The 22,494-nt window shown below is 32.6% G+C and overlaps 1 protein-coding gene across 1 annotated transcript in view; it reads right to left on the bottom strand.

Annotated features, from left to right (window-relative positions):
- LOC137659234 (uncharacterized) overlaps window positions 1-22,494 on the bottom strand; it is a 160,481-nt gene that overhangs the window by 5,529 nt on the left and 132,458 nt on the right. Inside the window, exons 2-3 of the mRNA XM_068394268.1 lie at window positions 15,434-15,496; window positions 1,815-2,053 (exon numbers count right to left, since the gene is read on the bottom strand). Of these exons, the coding sequence (XP_068250369.1) occupies window positions 1,815-2,053; window positions 15,434-15,496 (302 nt within the window). The remainder of the gene's footprint in view (window positions 1-1,814; window positions 2,054-15,433; window positions 15,497-22,494) is intronic.

Here is a 22,494-nt window from a genome sequence, read left to right as displayed (position 1 = left end):
TGTCATAAAGAAAAATATAAAAACCTTAAAATCACCGAATTTGAAGTAATTTTAACCCCCCCCCCTAAAAAAAACCCATTAGTGAACATATTCACACAAGAATATACACACTACACTGTTACGCCAAGTAAAAAGAAGTATTGCAAAAACAAGATAAAAAAGTACTGCGAAAGTTAGGTTTAATTCTTATCATTAGGGTCGCGTGTTTAATGATAACTGGACCTCAGTGCAATATTCCTATGGCACAAAATCTAAGAAAAAAAAAATAAAATAACAATAAAGGAATATTACTTCATTCCAATAGAGAGTAAATTGCACATGTAATATTTTCTGTTATTTTATACGCTGACGAGGTAAGAATTTTTGGCGATAAGTGTTGGTTTGTTAGTTAATCAATTCGGATCTTGGAAATATTTTGTCGGTAATATGTATTCATTACATATATATAGCCTATTACGTATAGGCTGGTTTTATATATATGTATATATGTACATATATATATATAAATATATATATATATATATATATATATATATATATATATATATATATATATATATATGTGTGTGTGTGTGTGTATATATACATACACATACAATAAAACACACACACAGATATATATATATATATATATATATTATATATATATATATATATATATATATATATATATATATATATATATATATATATATATATATATATACTACACACAGAGTACTTATGTGCACATGTGTCTCTGTGTATATATGAATACATACATACATACATCAATAAAAGCCCAGCTATAACCAAATAAAGAACACGTAACAAAGCGATTAGACCAAAACAAAAGATTTCCCGTAAGGACCTTATCTTGCTTATCAATTTGGTCTCTTCGTTCCCTGTCTCTACCTCTTTCTTATCCTATCTTTCTGAACCTCAATTGTCTCGCAAGAGGATAAAAGGGTTAATTTGAAGACGGAGTGCAAGAAGCCATGCCACTGCATATACCCAGTCTAATTAGCTTGCCACTCTGAGAGAGAGAGAGAGAGAGAGAGAGAGAGAGAGAGAGAGAGAGAGAGAGAGAGATGGTATATTCTCCGTATGACTTTAATGCATTATAAGTAACACTGTAATGATATATAGAGGTTTCCACCGAATGTTATCATTAAGAATTAGAAAAGAAACTTAGAAACTATGAGAAATCGAACAACAGTTCTGATTCAGAATGAGATATTCGGAATAACTTGAAACGTATATAATATAACAAACGTTCAGTTACAGTTTAAAATATCATTCAATAAATTTCTTTCATGAACGTTTTCCTGCTATATATAATCGAAAATATGATTTTATCTAAATACATCATTACATTATAATATATATATATATATATATATATATATATATATATATATAAAAGTATATATATATACACACATATATATACAGCGTATATATATATATATATATATATATATATATATATATATATATATATATATGTATATATATATATCTATATATATACACATATATATACAGTGTATATATATATATATATACATATATATACAGTGTATATATATATATATATATATATATATATATATATATTATATATAACTATGCATATAAAAATAGATAAATAAATAAATGCAAAGATATGTAAATAAGTAAGTATACATATCAAACATTTTAGGATGTAGATGCCACTATTAGCCTATATCCTAGATATCCTCTATCATATCCTTAATATGCAAGGCTAACACATCATGAAGTTACATATAATATCAAAAACTAAAAGACCTTTAATAAAAAACACAAAATACCAAAATCAAGGCTAAAACATCTAAAATATTAAAGGAAAAGACAGGATCTGTCCTGAGGTTTGAGAGCCGTGCCAAGCGCGCGCCATTTTGTTCTGGCTGAATCTTCCGAGTGGGTGGGCGAAGAGGTGGTGGTGCTGGGGGAGGAAGGGGAGGGGGAGGGGTGGTGGATGTGGTGGCGGTGGTATGAAGAGGAGGAGGAGGAGGAGGAAGAGGAGGAGACGGGGATGAAGGCAGACCGACTGAAAGATGAGAGGAGAAAGAGAGAGAAGAGGAAAAGCAGAGAATGATGCTGAGGGAGTGGCGAGAGGAATATACCAAGATTGAAAGATCAGAAAGATGAAATAGGGAAAAATTAGAAGATAAGGGACGAGCGAAAAGATGGATGTTCCAAAGGAGAAGAATAAAGGATGATAAAGAGCCAGAAAGTGAAAATACCTAAATAAAAGCGTTAAGAGAGAGAGAGAGAGAGAGAGAGAGAGAGAGAGAGAGAGAGAGAGAGAGAGAGAGAGAGAGAGAGAGAGAGAGAGAGAGAGAGTCCTTATGAAACCAGTCTTTATCTTCACCCAATTAAATAATATAGAAGATATAAACATTTCAGGTCTTAAGCAACCAAGTGATAAACTGCACCAAATGAACAATTTCATCGAAATTCTCAACAAAATAAAAAACGAATAAAATACTTCAAGTTTACTCTATAACCATTGGCCTGTTAGTCATGCGAATTATTATTGACAGGTAGTAATGCAATTCCATGAAGGTACAATAGGCTTCACTAATTCTGGTACACTACATAGGAAACAAAGGCGATATCAGTGTACCGGAATTAATGAAGCCAACTGTACGTACGCACGTGTATGTAACAATTATGTATTAACACGTGAGACGTACTTCGAAATTCCGCCTAATAGCGGAAAGCAAATTAAATTTAATTCAGGAATAATATGGTCACTGAAATATTCTGAAATCGTTATCATCTTTTAATTCTTTTTTACTAGAAATATTAATAAAAATTATCTAAAAGACTTATCCCGTTAAAATAATGCCGCTGCCATGGAAAGAAACAGCGTTGGGGGAAGGGAGGCCTTTCAGCACCGGGATTTTACTGGAGGTAATTTAGAAGAGGTACCAGGAGTTGAAGTAAAAGTGGGTGTAATTACGAGTTCAAGGGACGATAAAAAAGGCCCCACCCCAGGGACAGATCAAATTGTGAAAATAGGCCAACAACTGCTCAAATCAGGCCTAAAAAAATTAAAATATGCTTCAGCTTAGAGTCCGGTTCACAAAAAAACAGCGCTGTGATTACAAAGCTATTTTCAACTCGAACTGAGGGCCTACGTTCAAGAGACCTCCCCCAGGCCCCTCCTTGAAGAACCCCTCTACTCCCCTCCCTGACTCAACCTAGCTAACCCCTCCCCCATCAATCATCGAGAGTAATGTATAGTACGCACTATCTCGGAATGCATAGTAGATAGTACGCATACCGTAGTAGCAATTTGCTTGGGAAATTGCACAATGCAAGTGGGAATACATCCTCCCCCAGGTGAAAGTAGGCCTATGCATCAATCACACGTCACCTGTAATTAATTATGACAGTGTCCCGAAAGCTTATTAATTGTAGGAACGCCAAACGGGGGACACATTCCGAGTGTCACTCGTGATGATTGGCTTAGCGATCGCTGGACGCCGAATTATGTGTCAATAGTCTTGACATTAGAAGAATTACAGATAAGATTCGCTGTTATATTGTTAGTTTGGGACTTTTACCTACAAGGATTAGTTCACTAAATTTCTTCTCTTCGAAAGCTCTAAACTTTACCTAAATGGAATAGTTCACTAAATTTCTGCTCTTCGAAAGCTGTAAACTTTACCTAAATGGAATAGTTCACTAAATTTCTGCTCTTCGAAAGCTGTAAACTTTACCTAAATGGATTAGTTCACTAAATTTCTGCTCTTCGAAAGCTCTAAACTTTACCTAAATGGAATAGTTCACTAAATTTCTGCTCTTCGAAAGCTGTAAACTTTACGTAAATGGAATAGTTCACTAAATTTCTGCTCTTCGAAAGCTGTAAACTTTACCTAAATGGAATAGTTCACTAAATTTCTGCTCTTCGAAAGCTGTAAACTTTACCTAAATGGAATAGTTCACTAAATTTCTGCTCTTCGAAAGCTGTAAACTTTACCTAAATGGAATAGTTCACTAAATTTCTGCTCTTCGAAAGCTGTAAACTTTACCTAAATGGAATAGTTCACTAAATTTCTGCTCTTCGAAAGCTGTAAACTTTACCTAAATGGAATAGTTCACTAAATTTCTGCTCTTCGAAAGCTGTAAACTTTACCTAAATGGAATAGTTCACTAACTTTCTGCTCTTCGAAAGCTCTAAACTTTACCTGAATGGAGTAGTTCACTAAATTTCTGCTCTTCGAAAGCTGTAAACTTTACCTGAATGGAGTAGTTCACTAAATTTCTGCTCTTCGAAAGCTCTAAACTTTACCTGAATGGAGTAGTTCACTAAATTTCTGCTCTTCGAAAGCTCTAAACTTTACCTGAATGGAGTAGTTCACTAAATTTCTGCTCTTCGAAAGCTCTAAACTTTACCTGAATGGAGTAGTTCACTAAATTTCTTCTCTTCGAAAGCTGTAAACTTTACCTGAATGGAGTAGTTCACTAAATTTCTGCTCTTCGAAAGCTCTAAACTTTACCTAAATGGAATAGTTCACTAAATTTCTGCTCTTCGAAAGCTGTAAACTTTACCTAAATGGAATAGTTCACTAAATTTCTGCTCTTCGAAAGCTGTAAACTTTACCTAAATGGAATAGTTCACTAAATTTCTGCTCTTCGAAAGCTGTAAACTTTACCTGAATGGAGTAGTTCACTAAATTTCTGCTCTTCGAAAGCTCTAAACTTTACCTGAATGGAGTAGTTCACTAAATTTCTGCTCTTCGAAAGCTGTAAACTTTACCTGAATGGAGTAGTTCACTAAATTTCTGCTCTTCGAAAGCTCTAAACTTTACCTGAATGGAGTAGTTCACTAAATTTCTGCTCTTCGAAAGCTGTAAACTTTACCTGAATGGAGTAGTTCACTAAATTTCTGCTCTTCGAAAGCTCTAAACTTTACCTGAATGGAGTAGTTCACTAAATTTCTGCTCTTCGAAAGCTCTAAACTTTACCTGAATGGAGTAGTTCACTAAATTTCTGCTCTTCGAAAGCTCTAAACTTTACCTGAATGGAGTAGTTCACTAAATTTCTTCTCTTCGAAAGCTCTAAACTTTACCTGAATGGAGTAGTTCACTAAATTTCTGCTCTTCGAAAGCTCTAAACTTTACCTGAATGGAGTAGTTCACTAAATTTCTGCTCTTCGAAAGCTCTAAACTTTACCTGAATGGAGTAGTTCACTAAATTTCTGCTCTTCGAAAGCTCTAAACTTTACCTAAATGGAATAGTTCACTAAATTTCTGCTCTTCGAAAACTCTAAACTTTACTTAAATGTAATAGTTCCATAAATTTCTGCTCTTTGAAAGCTCTAGTTTGGAATTTTACCTACAAGGAATAATTCATTAAATTTCTGCTCTTCAAAAGCTCTAGTTTAAGACTAGGAATAGTTCACTAAATTTCTGCTCATTGAAAGCTCTAGACGAAAATCCAGTTTCCTAACCAGACACAAGACATCTCTACCTTATTCTCACCTCCATCGTGATGGAAGACACCAAAATATTAACTCATAAAGGAAATAAAATCAAAGCAGAACTGAAGTACCTATTCTTTTTCACAATAAATAAAAATTATTTGGAAAGTTATAAAAAACCTTTAACCTCGTTCTGCCACAATAAAAATAGGAAGGTGGATAAAAAACATTAAACATACAATAATGTGCATAACTCGTCTCTGCCTGATAGATTCCTCATTCGCCTTTACGATTCTTACAACTCGCACCTTTGTTTCGATGGCACTAAAAGGGGACAGCCATTACAATGGCTTTCTTCACGCCAGGTGTTATAAATATATCTATATAAAATATATAATTTTCTCTCACACCCAAAAGCTCATCTCAATAAAAAAGAGAGATTTATAGAGCAAACTTGTAACTGAGACGGGACTAAAAGAAAAACCCCATTTGGAGAATTTCAATGCATCGTTATGAGCGAAGGTTCGTCACTTCCAGCCACTCAGGTATCGTTTGATATACAGCCCGTCTAATGAATTACTAAGTGCGACGTGTACTTAGAAACACCAGCTAAAATAAAGAGAAAAAATGGGGTACCGATGATAAAAAGCGAGCAGACATTACTAAGTCAAAAGGAATTTCTCCCTCCCCAACAAAAAAAACAAAAGAAAAAAATTCTAGTCGTTCCGCAGAATATTGAAGATTCTTCCTTGAATTTCTACAGCACGCCAAGATTGAAACAATAACACCTTACAACGCAAATTCTAAATCACTGGAGTTGTGTCCTTCACTATTTTGGCCGAGACATGGGACTACTATTGGACACCATGGGGGCCCTGTCAGTCCCCCTCCTCCTCCTCTTCCAAGATTTATCTGCGACCACAACATAAAACAAGATGCGTCCTACGTAGAGATGGCAACTGGCAGATTTATATTGGCGTCGGAGTGTCTTGCACAGGTGTAGTAGGACTGACAAGTGAGAGAGAGAGAGAGAGAGAGAGAGAGAGAGAGAGAGAGAGAGAGAGAGAGAGAGAGAGAGAGAGGTCACTTACATGTCAGAAGGACCTGCTTTATATATGTATGTCTTCTCCGTCTACATCCACCTTTCCCTGCGATATGATAAAGAGAGAGAGGGGGGTGGGGGAGCTGGATGGGGAATTGAAGGCAAATGAGAGAGAGAGAGAGAGAGAGAGAGAGAGAGAGAGAGAGAGAGAGAGAGAGAGAGAGAGAGAGCCTGTGTGACGAGGATTCTAGACCAGCAAAATTATACGACACGCCAGGGACAGGTTGTCTTGAAAACGTCCGACCTCCTGGATGCAGTCAAAACCGAATACTATGACTTAGATTCTTTAGGTCTCTCTCTCTCTCTGATCCTTCTACGAGTCTGATTCACAGCCGTGAAGTTTATCAGCGCTAGAAAGAGCGTATCGGAAAAGAGACACAAGTTGACTAGAGAAAGGAAAGGGATATCATACTATGACCTCAAATACTACAAAAGCATTGAGAAAATTCCCCAGGACCTGCAAGGGGGGTTGAGGGCGGGGTCAGCAGTCTCGAGTTTCCAATCCTTTCCTAGGCGTGTAAATGATACAGTGGTTGGCAGCTTCGAAATACACCGAAATGACTCATAAAATATGGGGCTTAGATTTATGAAGAATAGCAAACTTGTTGTTTTTTTCAATTCTGCTTCTCTTGCTTTGATACTTTTAAAAGTTGAACAGAAGATTTGAATCAAAACGCTTTTTTCACGTAGATTATATGACTTTATATTTATTTCTTTAGAGACACCTTATCTTGGCCATATCTTAATATACTATACAAAGATTTTCATTAGAAAATAATATAAGGGAGATTGTATTTGTATAATAAATATAGGGTAACAACACGTATTCAACTTCAAATCTCTACAAATTTCCAGAAATACGCAAAGAGAGAGAGAGAGAGAGAGAGAGAGAGAGAGAGAGAGAGAGAGAGAGAGAGAGAGAGAGAGAGAGAGAGAGAGAGAGAGAGAGAGAGAGCGCATTTATTCTTCTTAAACACCATACAATAAATGGTTACACATAACACTTAATTGATGCATGTTATAATTTCTAATATATATATATATATATATATATATATATATATATATATATATATATATATATATATATATATATATATATATATATATATATATATATATATACACATATATATAACATATGTATATATATATATATATACATATATATATATATATATATATATATATATATATATATATATATATATGTATATATACATATATATATGTGTTTGTGTGTAAAGTTACAAACTGTACACATAGAAAAACTTATATGATGTAAGGAATTAATACATCGAATTTCGCGCTGTGAATGAAACATCAAAAACATGTAATACCAAGAAAAAATATGATTTTCAATTACCAACTATAATAATAGATGCTACATCCAAAATCAAAAACATGAAAAGTAGCAAAGTACAGTCACACACCTAGCGCAGCAATCACTATTCCATGTATATAAAACGTTCAAAGCAGATGCAGAGTAAAAATGGAAACGTTACCAGTCTCGATGAAGAAAACGGAGTCCGTAGAAAACGGGGCTTCGGTCTCTCAAAATGTAAATATTATGAAACACTTGGATACTTAGCTGAGTTGCAACGTCTCAAACGTTCCGACACTGACGACTGGCTGAATTAGCCTCTCCATCTAATTTATAATCTAACTGGCCTGTTTCGTTGGTTATTTTAGGATATGAATTTCAGTAGTGACTTGGTGATGGTTGAAGTGTTGGTATATTTGTTTAAACTCACAGATTTCGTGACTTTGTATGTTATAGTTAACTTTACTGTAAAATTCAATGTACGGTTTGAAAACTTCAATCTATGAACTAGGTTTTCTTTGGAAAGGAATGAAGAAAAGTGCTTTATAGGCAGAAAGTCTTGTAAGACCGACTTATTCAAATTGTTTAACTAAAGAATGTTGCCTCTTTTATTAAAGAAACATACCAATTCATAAACCACATTGCGTATCAGACATTTCTGACACTAGACTCAAGTGAGGTAATATAAAGCTTTACATTTAAAACATTAACTAAAAGGTTTTTGAAAAGTTGCAACCAACTGAAACCATCTTACATTAACAATATCTTCACCTGATTAATCATATAAGAATAGGAAAAATGCAATTCTTAAGAAAAAAAAAAACTTTCTAATTGTATCATATTATTCTAAAGCATAAAATAACTTTCCATCACTTTCATTGTTCTGAAATTCATTCCAAAAAAACAACCACGAAATTTTGTTTTAAGCGAATTGAAAAAAAAAGACGATTGAATTTGGACTGATAGAATTGGGATCATATGTGCAAGAGCTGGGGCCTGGGAGGTCATTCAGCACCAAGGTGCAACGGGGGGAGGGAGCCCCACAGTTGCACTATGAAAAAAAAAAGTTATTAGAGGTTGGACAGCAAAGAGGAAGAAAAGGAAAATGGAACGAAGGTAAAGTAAAAGGCTAAAAAGGAGATGCAGCTTAATGGCTACAGTCCACCGCGTGAGGTGCACTGTAGACATTCCTCTCTTACGGGGGAAAACATCTAAATTAGAGACTCGATTTAAGAATGAACATTTAAGGAAAATGACCAATCGAAAGACTGGGATCTGAATGTATAATATTGAAAGATGAACCTACCCTTCTTCATCTCACATGATCCGCTTATTCATTTATGAATAGCGATGGAAAGGACATTATTCACGATGAAATCCGTGATGTATCAAAAGAGGGTGTGCGTTTGTATGAATAGTTTCAAAGCATTACGTAAACATTCGTAGCGTAAGATACTTTAGAAATTATTCAATATTTAAGAAAAATAGCAATAATCGAGAAAAATGGAATTATGGGGAGATCCAAGCATTACATAATGAGTCTTCTAAAACAATGTGATTTCATTTCTCTTTTTGAATTTGTAAAAATTTTTTTGTCGATTTCCAACTATTTAACATAAAAACCGCGTGACTGCAAAATGTACAAAGCCCCTACACAACCTTTTGAAATATTTTACTAACTGACTTTTGTATCAACATCCTATTGTATAAACTACAGAAATAATGAATCAAAGTGTGTAAACACGATCTTCAAAAAATTATCATCTTTTATCAAAGATATAATTTGTCTTTAAGGGACTACAAGTATAAATTGGTAATTTCCATTTTCACCTGATTTCTTTTATATTTAATTTATATCTAATTTCTTAATTTTACTTGAACTGTTTACTCAAATCCTACTCGCTAAAACCAGCAAAAAGACTTTAAAGTTAATTAAAACGTAAAACGACATATAATAGCATTAAAAACACTTAAATAGATATAATATTGGTGATATTTTATTAAAAAATTTAATATTCTTAGATTCTGAATATATTAAAACCCTTAGTTAGGAAAGAATGGAAACTGACTGCTTTCACGATGTAATAAAATGAGAATCCAAATATGATTTACTGATGAATTACATCTTAAACGAACCTACTTTTTTCCTTGCTTTATGGAATTAATTTTCTGTTCAGATTATATTGGATTACATTTATGTTGAATTACATTTAATTAACCTTTGTTTATATTATATTATACATCAATTTTGTTCTGGTTATAGTGAATTATCTTTTACTCAAATTACATTATGTACTTTTCTTGTTAAGATTATATTAAAGGAATTTGATAAGACTTAAAAACTTGACAGTGTATATTTTCAAAACCACGATTTCTAATCTTTGAATTTTAATGTAAAATTTTAGTTACAAAAAGGCAAAACTGGAAAGCCATGAAAGTGTGTTATTAATATGTTTATTTATATACAACTCTTAAATAATCCCCTAAAAAAACAGGTGAAAATGGAGCCAAATTACTTGGAATTCTTAAAAAGACTAAATTTTCATCTATAGTGGACCCTTTTACAAAATATCAAATATAACCTAAAAATAACTTCCTTTCTATCCATACGTCGAATACATAAACGGAAATCAAATTAACCTAAAGAATTTAATATTCCATATTTTATATCACATTCACACTCCATTTAGACAAAATAATATATAAACAAAGTGAACAAAACGTAATCAAGACCAAGTGCTTAAATAAGGCTAATTCCTTAAATAAGTACTCCACTTTCATAAATATCATTAATATTAAATAATTACAACAGTGGTGATACCTAATGCCAATTATGACATAACTGAGGTTATAATAATAATAATAATAATAATAATAATAATAATAATAATAGTAATAATAATAATAATAATAATAATGATAATAATAATAATAATAATAATAATAATAATACGGTAACTATTATCTCAATTATTATTGAAGATGATTGCTGCCGCAGTAGTAGTCTTATTGGCCATTGAATGATTAAGGAAAATGAGAAGCGAGGCTAGTAAGGAAAACAAAAAATAATAATAACGATAATCATTTTACAAATAATAATAATCTCAATAGTAATGGAATGGCTAAAGAAACGGTGACGTTAGGTTAATAATAATAATAATAATAATAATAATATTAATAATAATAATAATAATAATCCCCTCTACACATAAGAGCGAAAGCAAAGCGATGAAACGAACAGTGCCCTTTTCAGACATTCTATCCCCCGTAACAAGAACACGCGTTATAGGGAACAGTCCCGTCAAACAAAGGAAAATAATCCGTGCTGTGAAAACCTCACTTTTCCAAAACCCTTACAACCGAGCCATAAAGCGTCAATGATTCGTCCCTGCAAATTTAATCCTTAATGTAAAGGAGGCCCTTAAAACACCACCATCCATTTGACGAAGTCTCCCAGACACGACACTATATAAAAAAGCAAAACAAATGGAGTTTAAAATCGATGTCGTCTTAACGTATAATTTTCCACCGGAGACTCGCTCCGAAATTATATGTCCAGGATGTTCTACATTAAATGAAAATGATTAAAAACTTATTATTAATAAGTATCGATCGTTAAGAGGTTTGTCATACCGCCGTCGCTGTAATTATTGTCCCGCATCTAATGTAAATAACGGTCATTATATAGAAACTGCAGAGGACCTTCGTTAAAATTTCAAATACAAAAGTCTTTTTTACAATAGATGTCGCTCAATTTTTTTTTTTCATTCAAAATCAATGAATAATTTTATATGTATAATAATTACCTTCAAATACAACCTAACATTATGAATGAAAATTCGGTTATGGCCCACAATGACATTGCATTTACGATTAAAAGTACACATTGACGACAGTACGAGAGATTCATATCAACAGCAGAATATAAAAAAATTATATCTAAAGTCAATAAGACCCGAGTTGAAGTTGAGGGAATTTCTACGATACGTTTCTCGCTAAAGAAATAAATCTTAATTCCAGAATTTACAATGAAAAGAATTGAATGGGCATTTACTCATTTCTTAAAAATATGTTTTAGGTGCTGAAATATTTTCTAGGCTTAAGACAACTTGCAACGAAGTTATCCCTCAATTCAAATATCAAATGAGAGAGAGAGAGAGAGAGAGAGAGAGAGAGAGAGAGAGAGAGAGAGAGAGAGAGAGAGAGAGAGAGAGAGAGAGAGTCCAATTGAACACCAAATAAAGTAAAACATGAAAAAAATAATGATAATTTATCAACTCAATAAAATACCATGGTATTTAAAATAATAATGGATTTAGTATTCACAATAATAATAATAATAATAATAATAATAATAATAATAATAATAATAATAATAATAATAATAATAATAATAATAATAACAATACTTAAGCACTTCATTTATGGATTCAAAAATATGATTCAATTGCCATTCATTCATTATGCTTCACTAAAATATTATCAATTCCATCTGTACTTGGAAAACCCTACTATCTAGAATAATTTCCATTCTTTCTTTTTTATATAAAAAAAAATTAATATAACTGACCAAAAATGCGCCATATTTCATGTACTAAGGTAAAGATACAAATGTTCTCATTAAACAAGTAAAATACAAACTATTTTACTTAGTTTATAAGTCATTAATTTATTCAATTTAATCATGAAGCCTTAATTGTCTTAGTGGTATTTCACTTCATTTTGGTAATACATTTGATAACAGATGTGAATTACCTTAAAACAATTGAACAAAAACGTTTATTCCATATAAAAAACGTTTGCGTTTTTATTTTCACTTTACGAATACCTTAAAAACAAGTGAACAAAAACGTTTGCGTTTTATTTTCAATTCACGAATTACCTTTAAAATAATTGAACGAAAACGTTTACCCCAGATAAAAACGTTAGCGTTTTTATTTTCATCTCAGGAATTACCTTAAAAACAATTGAATGGAAACATTTATCCCCCGATAAAAAAGTTTTTTTTTTTTTAATTTTCGTTTCACGAATTACCTTAAAACAATTGAATGGAAAAGTTTACCCCCCAGATAAAAACGTGTTTTTTTTTTTTCCCTGCACGAATTACCTTAAAAACACTTGAATGGAAACGTTTACCCCCAGATAAAAACGTTTATTCTTTATTTCCATTTCACAAGTTACCTTAAGAACAATTGAATGGAAAAGTTCACCTCCAGATAAAAACGTTCGCTTGTTAATTTCCATTTCACGAATTACCTTGAAAACAATTGAATGGAAAAGTTTACCCCAGATAAAAACGTTTTTTTTTTTCTATTTCCATTTCACGAATTACCTTAAAAACAATTGAATGGAAAATTTTACTCCCAGATAAAAGCGTTGGTTTTTTTATTTCCATTTCATGAATTACCTTAAGAACGATTGAATGGGAAAGTTTACCCCCCAATAAAAACGTTTGTTATTTTATTTCCATTTCAAGAATTACCTTAAAAACAATTGAATAGAAAAGTTTACCCTCGGATAGAAACGTTTGTTTTGTTTTTTTATTTCCGTTTCACGAATTACCTTAGAAACAATTGAATGGAAAAATTACCCCCAGATAAAAAAGTTTTTTTTTTTTATTTTCACTTCACGAATTACCTTAAAAACAACTGATTGGAAACGTTTACCTCCAGATAAAAACGTTTGTTTTTTTATTTTCACTTCACGAACAAGTTAATTATAAACCAAGAAAAACAAGTCGATATAAAAATATATTTTCTATTCATTCTTAAACACCTTTCAGCATCCAGCTTATCTTTCCTTTATTGTCATTATTCCCCTTTTCAATAGTAAAATGAAAAGGATAACTAAATATAATACACAAGGAACTAAACTTTGGCTAAACCTAAGAGGTGGAGTACTCAGACAAACGACCTTACGGACTCTTGCATATAGCCGGTCTTTTCTCTACGCAGAAACAGTTACTGGAGAAATATTGGCCGTATTTCTTTAAGAAGTGTTTTAAACTACTATTGACGATTATATATATATATATATATATATATGCATATATAAATATATATATATATATTATATATACATATATATATATATATATATATATATACATAGACACATACACGTATTGTAATAATTCATTATCATTATCTTACAGCGACGAAATAAATTATAATATGCTTGTAACAATGTAATTCTAATTCAACTCTCGTGAGACTGACAAAATCCTTTCATTATCAAAATTCAGTAATTATCAAGAAAATTTGGTTTCCTCCTGTCTAAGTGTGGACTAGGAAGGGAATCCTTTAACACCAACACATTTTAGTAATGCTGGGTAAGCCTTTAGAGCGATAATATTATCAATACTACCCGATATGAATTCTCAACTGCTTCCTGAACTTTGAAGATACTTTTTAATTTTGAATTTTAGTTTATTACTTTGGCTCTTAATTCCACGAACGTAAATAATACTTCTTCGCAATAAACACAAATATTGGTATCTAATTAAGTTAAAAAGCAGCTATACACTTTAATGTATCATTTATTAGTTATTTCAGTCAAAATAAATATAACTGATGACAAGTTACCACCACTGGCAAGACTCTCCAATAACTATTTCTCTCCCAGAGCTTACGATCTGTTCTACACCCGGTGAAACAGAATTCGGAAATTGTATCTGATTGGGTTTATGAATTCAGGCCAAAGGGTCTGGCGATGGGCCTGGGATGGCCATTCAACGCATACAGTGCACCGTATGAAATGCATTTATGGCACAACCCCATATGAAGGGGAATTGAATCTTTTCAATAGGCAGATATAAGACAATGTGACTTGCCGGGTGTAACCGAATTCAAATCGGGCATCAGATCATACTCGCTTCTGGTGTTTGAGACAACTAATTCTAAGAAGGTTAAACCGAGGAGCAGCCTGGCGAAAACAAACTATTGCACGGTCATACGTGAGATAAACAAAACAAAATGAGTAAATAAACAAACGATATGATGAAACAAACGAAAAGGGAACAAAGGCAAGACGATGACGATCACAAACAAACGAACAAACGAAAACAATTTTTTTGCACAAACACACACACATACAGACACACTCGCACGCTTTGATTAAGAATGGTTTTCTAATTAAGGATTATTTACAAATGACTAATTGGCCAATAACGAAAAAAAATTAAACCTAACAAAAATTCCAAATAAAAACCTTCTGTGTACTAAATCTCTAATACATTAAGAAGTGGTATTCATAACCTTTTTCTTTTTTTATAAAAAATTCTTTTTCACTGTACTTTAAAATTCAAGATTTTTTCTTCTCAACTAACTTACAATTAAGACTAAATACCAAGAATATAATGTCTGTAAATATATCATCATCTGTCCGTCAATCAAGTTTAATCTCAGCTACTTAATAAATAGAATCTTAATCAATTTTTCGGTTCAGATGAAACCCTCACTCAAAATGAAAATCTTACTCGAAAATGATGATCTTACTAATTTTTAACTTGTATCAAGTATCAAGAAATTTCTAATTCTGATAAAAAAACGAAAAATCACTTTATTATTACCTTGAAAGTATGTTGGATCTCCCCCTGCTGATCGCTGGCCTTCTCCACCAAAGCCGTACCCACCTGCGGAAGAAGAGAAACGCATATTAGTATGGTCTAAATCTTTACATAAATGTATTTGCACATAAAATGTATTTACAAATGTGTTTTGTGTTAAAGGGTACCCATAGGGTATAAATAACACAATATATATATATATATATATACGTATGTATACATATATATATATATATATGTGGGTGTGTGTGTGGTTATTAAAGTACTAAAAATCAAAATACAATACCTTTACTATAACAATAATAACAACATATATACAGTATATATATATATATATATATATATAACTATATATATATATATATATATATGTGTATGTGTGTGTTTATTAAAGTATTAAAAATTAAAATACAATACCTTACTTACTATAACAATAATAACAACATATATATATGTATGGTATATATGTATATATATATATATGTATATACATAATATATATATATATATATATAAAGTTAAACATTTATATACATTAGGATCAATGAATAGATGAAAAAAAAAATATCAAGATATACATAAACACCAAATCAAGGCATTCTAAGTTTTGCCAAATGAAGAAAACAACGATGTATCGGTATAAAAAATTCCTGAATATGTTTTCCAGAAGCATAAACAAAATTAATAAAGTAACTTTAGAACTAGTTTTCAATAAGCAAAAATAAAGACTTGAAAATATGACACAGATAACGATTCAAATGAAGTTATTAGATTAATAGAATCACATCTGTTATAAAACTAAAATTTAATATCTAAATATTTCATGAAAGTAAATGTGAAGTTCATTCGAATCCAAATATTGAATAATGTTGTATACCGAGACTAAAATATTCTAAATTACTAAAGCTTGATCATGTCAGTATTCGAAAATTTATCTAGGAATGTTAAATGTCAAATCAAATTTTATAAATATCTTTTATATAATATATATATATATATATTATATACTATATACATATATATATATATATATATATACATATATATATATATATATATATATATTATATATGTAATCTTAAATGTAAAAATCAAAATATGATATAGCACTATGGCAGAAACTAATTTTCAGAATTCATAACACGAACTTTAGAATACTGACATTTAAATATTATAACACTAAAATCACAATGTTCTAGAACGCTGAAGTTTGAGTAGGGTAGATAAATTCTACAATATAATATTAAAATTACGATACAGTGTTAAATTGAAACATGATATATATTCTAATATTCAAATTCTAATCCCACAATATTTACATCAGAATACTGAAATCACAGGGTTCTAGAACACCAAAAAAACTATAATAGTTAACAAATAACACTACACAAAGACAGGAAAACTACCCATTCCACTAAATTACTTACAACACTTATAACTACTCTACGTTACTGAATACTTTCTAAGTTCTTTGTGATAATATTAAAGTGAATTGACTCAAAAGAGCTTTGCGCTTCTTTGATATTTTCAAATTCTGGTTTTGTTCGACTTTGATAAATCAATATTATAATATATAAATATTTCCAGTGGTGATAACAAAGGCAAACGAAAGGCAACACCAATAATAAATGTAATACTAATTATAGCAAAGAAAATAAAAAATAACTAAAAATAAATCATATACACTAAGAAGAAAATTTAGAGACTATGAAATTGATAATAAAAAAATATATAATATTAATAATAATAATAATAATAAATAATAATAATAATAATAATAATAATAAAAACATTGATGAAAATGAATGAACAAACACTATTGGAAAATATGCAAATTAAATTGCATCGCGGAGAACAGACTGTAGGCGAAGTCATTTATCATGAAACCTGATGCCAAGTGCCTCTAAAAACTAAAAAAAAAGAAAAAAAAAGAAAATAATAAAAAAGCGCAAGGGGAGGGGAGGGAGAAATATTAAGTCGCCAATTAGTACTGTGGTTAGTTAAACGGGGGAATGAACACGCTACCTTCTGCATAGAGAGAGAGAGAGAGAGAGAGAGAGAGAGAGAGAGAGAGAGAGTGTGTGTGTGTGTACACATGATAATAGATATGCCGTAGGTAAACTTAGACATGTGTGGGTGATTATAGGAAATAGCGTATGTACGTATGTATGTATGTATGTATATATACATACATACATATATATACAGTATATATATATATATACATATGTATATATACACACACACACACATATATATATATATATATTATATACATATATATATATATATATATATAAATTCTATAGATAAATAGATGGAGAGATATACATATTTGTGTGTACGCATATCTACGGCTATCCATATTATACTTATAAAAATATATGTAGACACAACTATTCATCTAACAATAAACTATGTATATATATATATATATATATATATATGAAAATATAAAGAATCCATCAACATCTAAAGAACAAGAGTAAAATACAAAAGACCGAATTTAAGATTAATTTTTTAAAAAATGACTTATTCAAATCCCATTTTCATTTCAGCCACAGAACGACGATGATGATTTCTGTCTTAATTTTCTTGAAGAAAAAGAGGTCGGCAGAGAAGAAAAAAAAAGGAAGAAAAAAAAAAAAGAGTGGGGAAATGACACGACCGATACCTGGCGATATTCGCCATCATTTGGCGAAAATTCGCCATCATTACGCCAAATACGACTATTATTCGCCGGGTGAAATTTCACGTTCCGATTATCCAAGCAATTTCTTGCCATCTCTCAGTCATTGTTGGACGGCTCCGTCTCTTTTATTTCTTTCTTTCTCTTCTCCAATATTTTTTGCATTAATTTCTTTCTGACTTAGACATTCTTAAGTCTTTTCAATATAATTTTTATCACTGATTTCGTGGATTCTTACATGTACAGCACTATACGTCATTTTCAAAACAATTTAAACCAAGTACTGTTAAAGGTTGAAGGTGTCTGGTTTCAGTTCCATTTTCTTCAGAACAGATGCTCACCAGAACGTCAGCAACCACAGCAGTACCCTCCCCAGTAAACAGCTTAAACTCACTGTCCCAGGCTGGGATCGATCTGTTGCCAAGCTAATGCTAGGCGAAAACATTACCACTGTACATTTTATATTTACATTTAATCTCGATAGTACATATTCTCTTACACACACCTTGTTGACCATGTATATGCATTTACATACATACATCTAATCATTCATCGTATACATACATCTCTTAAAGGTTTAAAGGCCGTTTATGAATGGCAGAGGCAAGGGACAGTGACAATACCCTATCGAGCAGGACAATGCACTAGAGGATGACCATATATACATATGATTAGCGCCCAAGCTTGAACAAAGGAAGGCCAAGCAATGGCAGCTGGTGTCTCAGCAGGTATACCCATAGGCTCACAAGGATGGTGAGGTTGCAGCGACCAAATATACTAACGAGTTTGAGCGGGACTCGAACCCCAGTCTGGCGTTCACCGGTCAGGGACGTTACCACATCGGCTACCACATACCCATCTTTTCATTAAGACTCTTCTAATAAACCCTATCTCGTATCGCAAATTTCCCCCGATCGTACATATATCCATTCAGTCAAACCAGAGAGGCGTGGCTGTGTTCTTTTCATAAGAGAGCAGAGTACGCACGCAATTGCGGCAAACTTATTGCGACTATCCAGGTGCATTATTAAAAGCGCAACCATCAGCAAAATGCATTGGTTTCGCCGAGGAAACTTACGGCGACCTGGTATAATATTGGCTGAGGCAGGACGCGGCATCTGCTTACTGCTACGAGACACGCACGCCCGGTGGAGGAGGAGGAGGAGGAGGAGGAGGAAGAGGAGGTGGTGGTGGTGGATTTAGGGGACGGGAGTATTCAGGGGGGAGGGTATGCAGAGAGAGAGAGAGAGAGAGAGAGAGAGAGAGAGAGAGAATGATGAAACACCAAAGTTAAGAACAAGTGCTTATAATAAAGGGTTATGAAATAGAAGGGGTGCATGGGATGTCTATCAACTTCTCAAATTCCGCTTAGAATAATAAACTTCCCATATACATTTAGTTTATATATCTATTCCTTTAATATTTATAAATCATCTCAAACAAGCATATGTAATAAGAGAAACACTTTTTTATTGGAAAAGGGCATTTATAAAATACCCTTTAATGAAATCAAAATTTCAAGTCGGTTAACAAAAATAATTACATGTCTCTCCCATAATCACTTCCATAAACCATTCCTTCTAAATCACTGTTCTACCAAAGGTATTAGACGGTCAATTACGTAAGTAACAAGGATACATATATTCCCTAAGGCCAAATGAAGGAATAACTTGATTATTAAAAAAAAAATAGCCTTTTGACATTCAGTTTCATAAAAGCTGAAGGCCTTCCGAACAGATGTTTAAGCTTTTAGAGAGAGAGAGAGAGAGAGAGAGAGAGAGAGAGAGAGAGAGACTTCTCCCAGCAGTGCCTCCCCCCCCCCCTCCCCTAAGAGAAGAAGGCAGACCCTCACTTATGGGTTTCCGATACGGGGTGCAGTTACCCCCGTCTTTATTAACCGCATTTTTGAGATGCAGAGAACAATTAGATGGGTTCCAAACTGCCTAATTGCTGTATGATAATTGTAATCAGATAGCGTCGTTTGGGCATTAAGGTCGAAAAAGCCAGTTAGTTGGTTTAAGAGCGAAAGGAAAGACGCGAGAAATTCTCTCTCTCTCTCTCTCTCTCTCTCTCTCTCTCTCTCTCTGTGGCTACAGGCTCATGTTACATGATTTCAGCTCTTGAGGGAAATGAGGTTTTACTGATGAGGAGGAGGAGGAGGAGGATGAAGAGAATATGGAGGAGGAAGAGAAGAGGGTAAAAGCTGAGTAAATAGTGATAAGAAGTAAGAGGAAGACTATGAAAATAAAGAGAATGATGTTCAATAAAATGTGAAGATAAGAACCCGATGAAGAGGAAAACTAAGAAGTCAAGTTGAAAGCACTGCAAGCAAAATGAAAAAAAGAGAAAGATGAATTTTTCAGATCGAGGAAGATTAAGAAAAAACGCAAAATACAACAAGCAAGAATTTAATGAAACAAGAAAAATAAGATAAAAAAAGAAGGGGCGTAAGAAAGTAATAAAGTAGGAAAACTTGTAACAGACATAACTAAAACGAAAACAACTGTAATGTAGACCAAAGGAGAATATACGAAAATTATAGATTTTTTTTTAAAACTTTTCCAAAAATTACAGAAATTGACGGTAGTATGATAGAAGACCAAACTAATATTAGTTTTTAAATAGATTATATCTGTTTATTAAAATCATTTCAGCTTTAGTTAGAATTTATCAAAAAGCAAATGTACTACCGACGTTTGGTCTGATCAGCACTAGGATGGGTGACCAAATACATATATGTATATACAAATGCATATATACATATATATATATATATATATATATACACGCACATGTATATATATATATATATATATATAGATATATATATGAACAAATACACTGACTTGCCATTTGTGTATTGGATAAATACATGATCCATGACTGTGAGAATACTTTCTATGTAACTGAAAAAAAAAAATGGTAACTTTTGATTGGTTCTGTCAAGCTTCCTCAGAGTAAAAACTTGCAGAAACTTAAAAAAACACCAAAAGTTAAAAACACGCGTTAAATTCAAAAGGACTTAGTCCAAATCATCCCAATTATCAATATAAATCCGTCACCTCTCGATCTCCCTTTCCAATAAACATTTAAATAGAACAAAACCTATAAATATCCAATTACTCGTCTGAGCTTCTTCTCAAAAGCTAAGAGAATAGAATAAAAAAAATCAGCCAATCATTAAAAGGGCATCAGTGAGGAACATTGAGAACGCTAAGACAAAATCAATCACTTTTCCTCCATATATCTGCCTTAATAATCTTAATATAATTACGAGGCCATATGCAAATCAGCTTTTTGTCTCTTTCTCTCCCTCTTCCAGATCTGATTTCCTCAGAAAAAAAAATATTATCCCAAATAGGATCCGGCCTAAAACCCGCTTCGTAACCCTATTACGTCCTATTACCTATTTCCAGCGTCTGTTTAAGAAGAAATCGTAAGTGATACATACTTCGCATAGGTAATTGTTGGGAGATGGGTGGAAGGATGGGGAGGGGAAAGTTTTACCCTACGGTAGGGGATTGCCAGAAGGGTGGGGGAGTGGGAGGTGGGGTGTGGGGGGTGTGGGGTGGGGAAGCCTTAGAATGCATAAATCTCCCACATATAGACAAATCGTCCGTTCATTATGTCTTTGGTAGTCTTGAGTATTGATGGATATCGAAGCATGTTTCCTGCTAACAATCTCTCTCTCTCTCTCTCTCTCTCTCTCTCTCTCCCCTCTCTCTCTCTCTCTCTCTCTCTCTCTCTCTCTCTCTCATATAACCAAGCTTTTCAATACCGTTTTATCGTCTAAAACCCGTTAGTCAGTTGTGTGATTGCATAACATGTTTTATACACACAGCACTCTGAACTATACTTCCTCCTCTATGTGTATTTTTGTGTGTACATGTGTACAAATATTCAATACTAGTTTACTAATTAACGGATATTAAATCAATTATATGAACACAGCTCATCTCCATGTAGCGCAGTCATTTATATATAAAGGCGATTTTGATAAAAAAAGAAAAAAAAGAAATATATAACTAAAGGAGGCTTAAAAGAACAATTCTTTTCATCCATTCTAACAGAGAGAGAGAGAGAGAGAGAGAGAGAGAGAGAGAGAGAGAAACGAGCTAAATCACTATTAATGGGAATATAAAACACAGAAATCTATCAAAATGTCGCGAAAATTCACGCCAGAAAGAGCGAGGCTTACGCCCATTAGGCCGGAGCATCTCACAATTATGTCAATCAAGATGACAGGACCCGCTCTGACCCAGGGAGAGAGACAGAGGGGGAGAGCAGAAGGGGCACACACAATCACTGAGAGAGAGAGAGAGAGAGAGAGAGAGAGAGAGAGACGAAAGGGTGTGCTTGTCAAAAAGATGGAACT

This window comes from Palaemon carinicauda, chromosome 19 (genome assembly GCF_036898095.1).
Source record: "Palaemon carinicauda isolate YSFRI2023 chromosome 19, ASM3689809v2, whole genome shotgun sequence".
In the NCBI taxonomy this organism is placed as follows: Eukaryota; Metazoa; Arthropoda; class Malacostraca; order Decapoda; family Palaemonidae; genus Palaemon; species Palaemon carinicauda.
Note: the sequence above shows the minus strand (reverse complement) of the source record. Positions and strands in the feature narration are given on the sequence as shown.